At 40.2% G+C, this 11,544-nt stretch overlaps 1 protein-coding gene across 1 annotated transcript; it reads left to right on the forward strand.

Annotated features, from left to right (window-relative positions):
• The first annotated feature begins 2,075 nt into the window (after window positions 1-2,075).
• Window positions 2,076-10,031, forward strand: NUDT5 (nudix (nucleoside diphosphate linked moiety X)-type motif 5). The gene is made up of 9 exons (XM_010285016.1): window positions 2,076-2,271; window positions 3,970-4,037; window positions 5,612-5,664; window positions 6,361-6,468; window positions 7,031-7,126; window positions 8,105-8,206; window positions 8,617-8,625; window positions 9,349-9,402; window positions 9,675-10,031. The coding sequence occupies exons 1-9, from the start codon at window positions 2,143-2,145 to the stop codon at window positions 9,782-9,784; spliced, it is 729 nt and encodes a 242-aa protein (XP_010283318.1). The 5' UTR covers window positions 2,076-2,142; the 3' UTR covers window positions 9,785-10,031.
• Window positions 10,032-11,544: the final 1,513 nt, after the last annotated feature.

The raw sequence follows: 11,544 nt of genomic DNA on the forward strand, positions 1-11,544 counted from the left end.
AGGTCCTTTCCAACCTAGTATTTCTGTGATTTCTGTGATTTCTGTTTGAGAAAGATACACTGATACTTGCAAACTTAGGTAGAAGGATTAGTATGATCAAGGGAACAGGATTTCCTGCGAGTGGAGACTAAAAGAGGAAGACTTATTCAGCTCGATTAAAAAAAAATTTAACAAGGATATGGTTCACTATCTACTCTCTTGATATTGTATTGTCAATCAAAAAAAGGCTATAATCCTTTCCAAACATAGGAGGTGAATTTGTTGCAGCTAGGTATGTGAGGTTTTTGTTTTTAAAGCTATATACTTCGGTCATCACAAAGAGCCTCCTTTGACTGTTTCCTCTGGATGACCAGGAACCTCTTGGAATTGCTATGCTGGGCTGGGCTGCCTTTGCATGAGTTTGGTGGAAAGGTTGATCTTTTATTTTAGAGTTACAGCAGGAGACCATGGCCATTGTCCAGCTACAGCTCTTAAATCCTAAGTGAAGAGAGTCTGAAACGTTGCTGGCTCAGGAACAAATGGGTAATAGCTAACTGAACTAACGTGGGATAGAAATTGAAGATAAGGAAGTGAGGTTCTAGAGAAGTTTTTCATACAAAGAGTAGTAAGGTATATAGTATGCTATATATAAAGTAAATCCACGTAGTTTTAAGATGGAGCTTCATCGCTTTAAGAAAGGATTATGGAACATATTTTTGAAAGAACAGAATTGGTTTCAATAGGTCAGGGCTCCTTTTCAGGACTTATGTTATATAAAAACAATTTGAACATTTACCTACTATGACCTACTTCATCCAACAAGGTTGTCTTAAGACTTAAGAAAGAGCCTTCCCAGTGTATATACTGAGGAAATGGATTTATGTACGTTAGTTTTAATCCTGCTGATAACAAGAAATATTTTGTACCACCCATTCTTTTAACTACTTAGTGGAATTAAATGCAAATCTAATACGTAAGAAAGCTGATTGATGCTGCACGCTCTTAAGTGTTTCACAAATGTGCAGTAGATGTTATAAAAGGATAAAGATGAAGTAAAAAATGAAGTGCTAAAATTGGGTATGACAGAGAAGGTGATCACTCACTTCCGGTACTGTTCATAGCTAGACACCCCTAACTGTAGTTGAAATCAATGGAAAGATTCCTGTAGAATTTGTGGAAAGTTTTCTACCATCAGCACTAAGAATGATAGAGATCTTTAAGATTATCTCATCTCTCCTGGTGTTTAAACTGGCTTGTTTCTTTGCACTGTCTTTTTGCTTATGATTCATGCTGATTTTCAGGACTTCAGTATTACAACTTACTATCAGAAATGAGCTTTCTGTGCTGAGAGTGCCCCCATAGCTCCACAGTGAGACAAGAGACTAACGGTGAATCTCTAACGCATCGTATTTTTCTGCTGCCTGGTGTGCCTTTCAGCTAGAAATGGATTGAGAGAGTGAGTGGACAATCTTAGCTTCCTAGGGAGCATTAGGATGGAGGCTGAGGCATTGACCTGCAGGTGCAAAGCCTTGCTTTGGGTATATATGCAACTGCCTTTTGCATGGTGTTAGCCACATCATTCCCAGCAAGAGAGACTGATGTGCTTTTGTCACGCTAACTTCACGTGCCACCTAGACTTGCAACACATAGGGGACTTTTTGACATTGTTTTTTGGGGGGAAGGATTGAGTCATTTACGTATTTGTGATGTGTGTAAGGTGGAGGTAGGTTCTAGTTCTGGTAGCAGACAATTTTTACCACTGAAATCCTCTTGATATAAGGAGTTTTTCCCACTTTCACAGTGGAGCGTGTAGTCCTCTTGCGGTAATGCTGTGTTGACAGAGCACTTCACCCAGATCAGAATGAAACAATTTGACTGAAATGGATCAATTTTGTCCCTGTGTGTGTCTGACCTTTGAATAGTTAAGGAGGGTGTCTTCAGCCAGCATAGCTGCTCGGCAGCTGATAGGACTATTACAATTATGTAAGTCAGGGATTATACCCAAACTTCCGCTTCTTCTTGAATTATTTGACTCTGAAACCATCGGGTGGAGCTGAAAATGTGAATTGCACTTGCCATTGTATGTCCCTAACTTTCTCTGCCAAGTTTTATCTGTTAATTTAGAATGCAGAAATGAACCTTTTAACTTTACTCTGAAAGCAAATGTTGACTTTGTTTTATAGTAATCTGGACTTTGCACAGGAGGGGAAAAGCCTGACATTCCTGAAAATGGCAGCTGAAACATCCACAGAAGTTCCAAAAACTGCTAGACAATCCGTCCTTAAAGAAGAGGTATAACATGCTTGGTTTTGACACATTTTGTTTTTAAATAAGAATTATTTGAGACTGATTAGAATGTTTGTGAGTGCAGAGTAAGAAATTCTATAGATGCTGTATGTTTGTAAAATCTATTCAATAGACAAAACACTTCTTCCTGATGGTCAGACAGTTTAAAAAAGGAGGCATTTCTCTTTGTTAAGATAATCATACAAATTGTCAATGGGGAGAGAGAGATCTACAGTGTTGCATTATTTTAAGCTGCTTCTGTTTTTTGGATTTTGCAGCTGTTTCTTGTATTGTCTGTTCAGGCTGTTTTCGATGTTCAGAAATAATGCTGATACATCTGAGAGACTATACAAATCAGTGGATCATGAAACTCAGCCTTGTGTTCCAGTCCTTAAAGATGATGAACCACTAAGAGTTGCCTTAACATTTACGATTGTATCTTCTTTGAAAGTTACTGAAAGGGTTTGAATTTAGGTAATTGCTGTTCCACAGACATTAGTAAGGAGGTAGTAAGATTTTTTTTCAAGTACTGTGTTCGCATCTTCACAGAATCAGAAAACGTCGGGTCCTGAGGAGGGAATTTGGAGGGAATTCTGTGTGCTTATTAGGAGCACTTTCACCATAATTCAAACTGCCTGTATTTGTTTCTGCTCTCTTTTAAGTGAATTCTTGAAAGTTAATCTTTGGTGTTAAAGGCAGGTTTGGCAACAATGTCACACTGTTGTTATAACACAAATGTAGTTTCTTTTATCCAGCATTCTTTCCTTGCAATGAACATAGTGTTTTAATTTCTTTAGGTTTCAAGATACAGAACTTTTTCAGGAAAGAAGAGACTCACATTATTGGGATATATTTATGGCTTTTCCCCTTGGGTGGTCTTTTTAAAATTAATATTTCTCAAGCATAAAGTGTTTCATTTTTATAAGCTTTTTGTGTTTTCTCTTAAGACCTATGTTTTTGCAGGTAACATTTTTTTCTTTTTTTTTTTCTTTTTTTTTTTTTTAATAAGGCCTCTTATTCTCCTTTGCAATATTGTACTCTTTGGTGTCATTGGAAGTTTGCAATTAGATCTTACATATTTTAAGCTATTTAGTTTTTTTCAGTCATTTTGTGGGATTAATACAGGAGAGTATTTACTGTGCCTCTGTCAGTGCCCCTTATGTTGAAGGTGGCTCTGTAACTCTTCAGTCACTACATGGTCTGATGTTGGAATATCTTCTTCTGTGAAAGTAGCGGCTGATCTTATTTCTTTCTTCCTGTTTCTGGGAACCCACAGTCAGGTTGTTGTAAGCAAAAGCAGATGTTATTTGCCCATCAAAGTAATAAATAAAGAAATAAAAATAACTCAGTCTAAAACTGAGTATGGTCAGTGCAACACATCCTGCAAAGTGTCCTTAGGCCCTAAATAGGGGATTTCACAAAGCATAAGTTATGCTACTGGGCCAGCTTCTGCAGGTTTTAATTGTGTGGCTGATGAGACACATGACAGTAAAATTCTTTTTTTCTAAAACAGCACTAGAACTTGGAGTAATTATTTTTCCGTAATAGCTACAGGAATGTTGCTGCATGTTTCTGCATGTATTCTCATGCTGAGATTCTGTCTTCAGAAGGATACAAAAATAGTTGTGTTGTTTCTCCACTTAGACCCCAAATATCTTTGAGATTAATCTTACAATGTATTTAACAGAGAATTCTTTATTTTAGGTAATTGTAGAAAGAAAATGGTTGAAGCTTGAAGAAACAACTTACACTGATCCCTTTGGTAAAACCAGGTAACTGCCTCTCTGGCATTTCAGATTCCTTTAATGGTCCCAGTTGTACAGACTAGCCCTAGGCTAGAGAATATGAGCATTACAGACTCAGCACAAGATGGGATCTAGTAACTGTGCAATTCCTTTATAGTTTGTACTGTTCAGAGAAAAAAAAAAAATCTTGCAGATGTGCTAGCATGTGGGATCATATTTGCCTTCTAAATTCTTTTGGGCACATTGGACCCTGGTTTACCTTGGATTTTCTGTTCCGTGTAAAGATGCTCTGCGGAAGCAAGTTCTAGCTCTGCAATTAGGCCATGATCATCACAGAGTCCATCCCGTGGCTTTTCTGGTTCTTCATCTTAAGGGCTGCTTTTTCCCTGCTGATGGTGCTGGACCTTGCATACTACTGACAACTTACACAGAATCACAGAATCATTAAGATTGAAAAAGACCTTTCATCAAGTCCAACCATCAACCCAACACCACCATGCCCACTAAACCATGTCCCAAAGTGCCATGTTTACATGTTTTTTGAACACCTCCAGTGATGGTGACTCCACCACCTCCCTGGGCAGCCTGTTCCAATGCCTGACCACTCTCTCAGTGAAGAAATTTTTCCTAATATCCAATCTAAACCTCCCCTGGCGCAACTTGAGGCCATTTCCTCTCGTCCTATCACTAGTTACTTGGGAGAAGAGGCCAACACCCACCTCACCACAACCCCCTTTCAGGTAGTTGTAGAGAGCGATAAGGTCTCCCCTCAGCCTCCTCTTCTCCAGACTGAACAACCTCAGTTCCCTCAGCCGCTCCTCATAAGACTTGTGCTCCAGACCCCTCACCAGCTTTGTTGCCCTTCTCTGGACACGCTCCAGCACCTCGATGTCCTTCTTGTAGTGAGGGGCCCAAAACTGAACACAGGATTCGAGGTGCGGCCTCACGAGTGCCGAGTACAGGGGCACGATCACTTCCCTACTCCTGCTGGCCACAATATTGCTGATACAGGCCAGGGCACTGTTGGCTGCCTTGGCCACCTGTCTCTTGCATATTAGCTGGTGAATTTTTGTTTTTTACTCATCCCGTTGCTTCTTTTGAGAGAGAAGCTTGTATTCCCCATGTGCTCAAGTAACTGAGCTGAGAGTGCACAATAACTTACAGTGTAAACCTTACTCAAAAGCAAGATAAAAGATAGAATGCACGTGGTCTTGTTACAAAACTGTCTTTCAAAATCTGACATGTTTTATATATAAATTGCTTTATCTTTCACTTGTCCAGGATCACTTTTATAAGACTTGCCTGTTCTGTGACAATCATTTATTGTCTTTCTCTTATTTTTAGTGATCTTAAACAATCATTAATTAATTATTTTACTTTCCCTCCTTTAAGTAGGCAAAACAAAATCATACTACAGACATTTTATAGTTCTGGTACATGACAGAGCTTGCCTGAGACCAGCTGTCTTCTTATGGGACCTCACTGTGTGATGGAGTATTTTGCTTTTAAATGACAGCAGCAAGGGTAGAAGACAACTTACAAATAAAATGGATATTGTTTCTTTTAATGTATTCATTTGTTCTTTTCTTTGTGTTAAACAGAACTTGGGAAACTGTAAAACGTACTGGCAACAAAAAGGGTGTTTCAGCTGATGGTAGGACGTTGGTGACTTTTTTTTGTTCCATTTTTTCCTGTGAAAGTTCTTCTGAAAAACTCACAGTGCAGAGTTAGAGATGATCTATTTCTGAATGAATAAGGATGCAGGACAAATAGCTCAGCAGAGCTTGCTATACCCCTGAGCAAGCCTGTGCTAATGAGATGCTAACTTCAGTGCTGAAGAATCAGAACCTTACTGGTAGGAGTGTTTTCCCAAGATCGTTGTATTTGCTTTAGAACAGTGGAGTAATTTTAAAGACACAATGGATGCCGTGATACAGAGTGGTTCACAGACTGGTGATTGGGTCTGCTGTTAGGGGCTAGGGATACAGTTCTCTCTGGGCAAAAGAGGGACATGATTTAGCTGTGAAAGAAGTGTAGGAGCAGGTTCCATACAGTGGCTTCCAAACGGGCTCTGCAGGTGAGAGCGCCCTTTCCTAGTTACTGGTGGGCTAAGGCTCGGTCTTGCTTGGTATATCTGCCTCTCGTTCCTGTTTTGGGCTTTTAGCTCTCACTGCGCATGATGTAAGGAGCTTAAATTCATAGTTCAGGATTCTGGAGCAGGCATCTAAACGTTTTTTGTTTTAATGATTAGAGTAATTGTCCTTGGTTTCCTTTCCAGACCTAGCACTAAATACTCACTTTCTGCTATACTGAAATACTATGTACTCAAGTCTTCTGTCGCTGCTTGTAGGTGTAGCAGTGATAGCAGTGCTACAGAGAACTCTCCACTACGACTGCATTGTCCTAGTGAAACAGTTCAGGCCTCCAATTAACAGCTATTGCTTGGAATTTCCTGCAGGTAAGTGACTGAAACATTAAGTCACACAAAGCTGATGTTTAAGTGTGTTTAGGTGTGCTTGGAGTGTCAATGAAGTAGCTCTAACTGGAAAACCGTGGTGGTCTCTGTAGGTCCGTGTGCTATTCAAAAATAATATGATAATGAAGAATACAAAATAAACACAGTTCATTTTAGCAGATTGGAGGCATTTTGCACCGCTGTCTGGTAGTAGAATTACATTTCCCTCCACTCCTCCTTTCTGTAAGAGCCAAAGCATTTGGCTTCTTTCTCTCATGAGAATATTAATGCAATAGAATCGTTTGGGTCAGACAGGACCTTTGAAGGTCATCTAGTCCATCTTCTGGGTAGGTCCATGCTTCTATAGATAATCGGATGAAGATATGGGTACCAGCATGATGAATCATGGAACTGGAATCCTTCCTAACACCTCAGTTTATCCCTCTCTAAAAATAGGGTAGTGAGGATGTTTCACCTCTTCTGTAAAGCTGGATTAGATCTCGGGATGGGTATTGCGGTTAGGTGCTAACTTTTTAATTGTTCTTGTGTATTATTTATCTCACAGGACTCATCGAGGAAAATGAGACTGCAGAAAGCGCTGCATTGCGAGAGTTGGAGGAAGAAACTGGGTACAAGGGGGAAGTCGTTGAATGTACTCCAGGTCTTTGCTTTTTTTTTTCCCCACCCAAAGCTAATTCTGTGTCTTACGGATACAAGATGCTCTAAACCAAAGGAAAAACTTATGCAGAAAAGTCCATGCAGATTAGCACAGAGTAGCATCCCGTGGCTGTACCAATGAGACTTTGGTTCTTGATGAGTCAGTTGCTGAAGTCCTGTTAAACATACAGGACTAAAGTAACAGTTTGATGTTTATATGAGAAAACTTTGCTGTTAATTAAGATCCTTTACACAAAGCCCAATTATTCAAGCACTGATTTGGCATTTTAGTATAAAGGTCAAAATTGCTGGACTTAATGTGAACAACATCCATGGACTTAGGTAGAAAAAACAGCTGCATGATGCAGCCCGAGTGGAGGTCACCCGCATGTCAGCTGTGGGGAGGCGACAGTACTCGGGTTCTCCAGCCGGAAAGAAGAAAGGAGAGAATAATTGGAGTAAAGCCAGAGATCCTTTGGAACGTGATTGTTGCCAGTGCAATGCTTCCTACGTAAAACAAAATGGAGGCAAAAGGAGGATTATAAATAAAACTGGAGAAGGTAGGTGCAGCTTACGTACGGTTTCACGTAAATGTCATTAGAGTTGAGACTTGGCCCTTGATGACTGGGTACAACTGCAGGCTGGGGACTGAGGGAGATGGAGACAGGTGACAGCAAAATTAGACTTTAACAGGCTCAGGAAGTCTGTAAGGGATTTCTAGTTTAATCTTCAGACTGTGGAACAGAAAGTAAACCTAGCTGCTGAAAACAAGTCTTACAAGGAATCTGTAAAAGAGCTGAGAGTTACAGAAACATTTCTCTTAAAAGCTTGTTTTCACACGTTCTTCACAACTTTTCCAGCATGAATGTATGCCAAATACATGTTCTCCTATTGTATCAGCTACATTTCTGTGGAAGCTTTTGTTAAAATGTGCCTGACTTCTGCTTTTGAAAAATTAACCTGTATGTGTGCTTGTTGGCAGCTCTCTGCTTGGACCCAGGTTTGTCAAACAGCACAACACACATTGTGAGTGTCACCATTAATGGAGATGAGGCTGAGAATACAAGACCTAAGCAAAAACTTGGTGAGTTTTGTACCATTTATTTGAAAATTCTGAGAAGATAACAAAACAAGGGGTTTAAAAGAACTACTCCTACCACTGCATCTCTTCTGTCCCAGCTGATTTAGACACTGTACATCCTTCAAATCATACCCTGCAGTCTAGATAAGCAGAGCTGTGTTTCTTTGCTAAATTCACTGAGGAGCCTTAGATGTTAAGTGTTGGGTGTTGGCACACCCAGAATGAGAAATTTAGGTGCCAAACTTCAGCGAGGGCCGTAAGCCCTTGTGAACCTGGGTATTCCTCTTAGTTGTGGCTTCACCCTGGAGTAACTACAGTGTCATTCATGATCAGTCAGCTGTCAAAATGCTTTTTAGTTGTAAACTCAAGTGTATTTTAAAATCCTTAACTACTTTTTTTATTTTTACTTGCAGATGATGGAGGTACGTTATGTAGCTGTGCTCACAGTGACAGTAAGGTCAAGTGTGATCTTGATGTGTCAGTTAAAACTTTTTTATTTGGGCTTCGTTAATCTCCTGACCGTAATCAAACATGCATGAGATGAGCTTTGGCCTAGACCTGAAAATTCCTGTGAGGCATTATGGCATCAATTAACTTCAAGTATTGCACCTATAGCACCAGTATGTCAGGAAATACAAATTACTGAAAACACAACAGCTGTAGATGAAGCCCCAAAGACAGCTAATTCAGATTGACGGGGAGGTGTAAGTCAACACAAATTCATCAAGAACAAACCCTTTGCCTTTGTGCTCTTTTGGTCTTCAAATGCATCTGCAGCCCATTACTGTACCAGCCAATATAAGTCAAATGAAAGTCCCCTTCAACAGCCTATTTTCCATTCTCAGGAGGGAGAAGGTCTCCTATACAAAGGATTCTGATCCTCCATAGGTGTCGGCCACACTGTTTTTCCCAGCTCTTTCCCAGTTTTTTTCTGTCAAACCTGTTTTTTCATGACCTCAGTCAACTGCCTGCCCCTGTTTCATCAGCCTTTTTGTGGCAGATGAAGGCTCACAACTTTTGGGTGGTGGTGAGCACTTGAGCCAGTTTGTTTCCCCTTCCACATTGTAAGAAACAGGACACTGAGGTGGACTTTCTCTACTGTTTGCTAAATTAAAGGTACATGAAATTCTTTTCTTCTCTCCTAGAATTTGTGGAAGTTCTTTCACTTCCAAAGAACGACCTACTGCAAAGAATTGATGGTAAGAGCTTTCTGACATGTTCAGTGCACTAACACGAGCTTCAAGAAACCTTTAGCTTCTCTTCTCATAGCTCCTCATGGCATTTCTCATCCTGGAATACTGTATCTTAGATATACAAAAACCTGTGAGCAACTTGGCCAGGTAAAAGAGTCAGTGATAGTACTAGGTGTTAGCATTAAGAATTTGTATCCAGAGTACTATACACCTTCAATTTAGTAAAGGGCTTAAATTTATGTAGAGAATTTTTAACAATCTTTTTTTTTTTCCCTCAGAACTCATAGCAGAAGAACATGTGGCAGTGGATGCCAGGGTTTATACTTACGCATTGGCCCTGAAGCGTGCAGCAGAAAAACCGCTACAAGTCCCTTTTATGAAGTTCTAAAACTAGATGATGAGAAATTTAGTTGAAAACTGCCCAATGCAGATGGCTTAGAAGTGTAACTCTTCTTGTAACAAAGGTCCTTTGCTTTACTTGCAGAGCAAAAAAAAAAAAAAAATAGTATTTGTAGGAATGATTCTCATGTTTTTATCTGGAATTATGTAACTGACCAAAAGCATTTCTTCTAACTGCTCAACCTATCAAGCCTTGACAGAATAATCATAATAAAAATGCTGTTTAATTTTCAGAATGGCTTATTGAATATGGAAAACCTCTTCTGTGAGGACAGGCTGAGAGAGTTGGGGGTGTTCAGCCTGGAGAAGAGAAGGCTCTGGGGAGACCTTACTGCAGCTGCCAGGACTGAAAGGGGCTTATGAGAAAGATGGGGACAGACTTTTTAGCAGGGCCTGTAGTGACAGGACAAGGGGTAATGGTTTTAAACTAAAAGAAGGTAGATGGAGACTAGATTGAAGGAAGAAATTTTCACAGTCGGGCTGGTGAAACCCTCACCCAGGTTGCCCAGAGAGGTGATAGATGCCACATCCCAGGAAACATTCCAGGTCAGGTTGGAAAGGGCTCTGAGCAACCTGCTCTAGTTGCAGGTGTCCTTGCTCATTGCCAGAACTAGATGGCCTTTAAAGGTCCCTTCCAACCCAAACTATTCTATGATTTCTCACTATATTCATCATTGCACTTCCTTTCAGTACAAGGAAGATGCTTCAGTAACTGTAGCTGGTGGTGTAACACCACTTGCTCAAAACAAGGCAGGCAGCAGAAAGAGCGCACTTCTCCCTGGTCCACAAGCAGCCTTATTTTATCAGCTGTGGGTGGTGTTCTGCAACAGGAACAGCAACAGCTGCACAGGGACACAGTGTGCGTGCTCTAGCTGCAGTGTCTCAGGAACTTCCTTTTATTTAGACTTGAAGATGTTGCTTCCTTCTGAATAGTTTACTTAGGGCTGGGAGAAAGAGAAAATTGATTTTTTTGATCTAAAAAAATAATGACTCTGATGACAACAGTAACAACAGAACAGCCAGTGGTGCAAACCAGAAGGGTAGGATTCTGTTTAAGGTATGGGCTTGCCCCAATAGCCCAGCCTTGCAGTTCTCTCCCTCCCTAGGACACATCCACATACCAAGGCAGCACCTTAGTTCAGCGTAATCACTTCTGGGTAAATGAAACCTTCAGTACGTCTGCACACAGTCAGCTGCTGCTAATTATGTAAAGAACCACCCCTGCTTACAGGTTAGGATCCAAGAGTCGTAATAAACGTGTGCTAATACTGAAGTCTTGCCTCTGAAATAAATTTGGATGAGCACGCATAGTAAGGAGGACCACTCTAGCTCAGAAATGAAGCAGAAAACTTGCTTAAGATTTTCTTACTTTCACAAACAACGCAAAGTTACTTTCAAGTGAAGTGTGAGAGAAGACAGAAGCGATCAAGATGTGAAACCGAAAGGAAGAAGTCATCACAGCTGAGCAGAAAAGCTCAATGATTTTAAAGGGAGGAATCTTGAGATTTTTTTTTTAATTAAGGCTGCTAAAAACTGATCATAATTATATTCTAGGGGGAGAAAGGATAAAGAGAGGAGCCTCCCAGATCTACCTTACTAACAAAGCATGTTAGAAATCATCAAAAACTGGATTCAAATTGTCTTGCACAGAGAAGATACAGGAGAGAGCTTAATTAAATAAGTTTATTGTCTAACGTTTACAGTTGTTCCATTGCCGCTGTAAAGTGCGACAACATAAATTTTCAGCAG

Source organism: Phaethon lepturus, unplaced genomic scaffold (assembly GCF_000687285.1).
Source record: "Phaethon lepturus isolate BGI_N335 unplaced genomic scaffold, ASM68728v1 scaffold17214, whole genome shotgun sequence".
NCBI lineage: Eukaryota > Metazoa > Chordata > Aves > Phaethontiformes > Phaethontidae > Phaethon > Phaethon lepturus.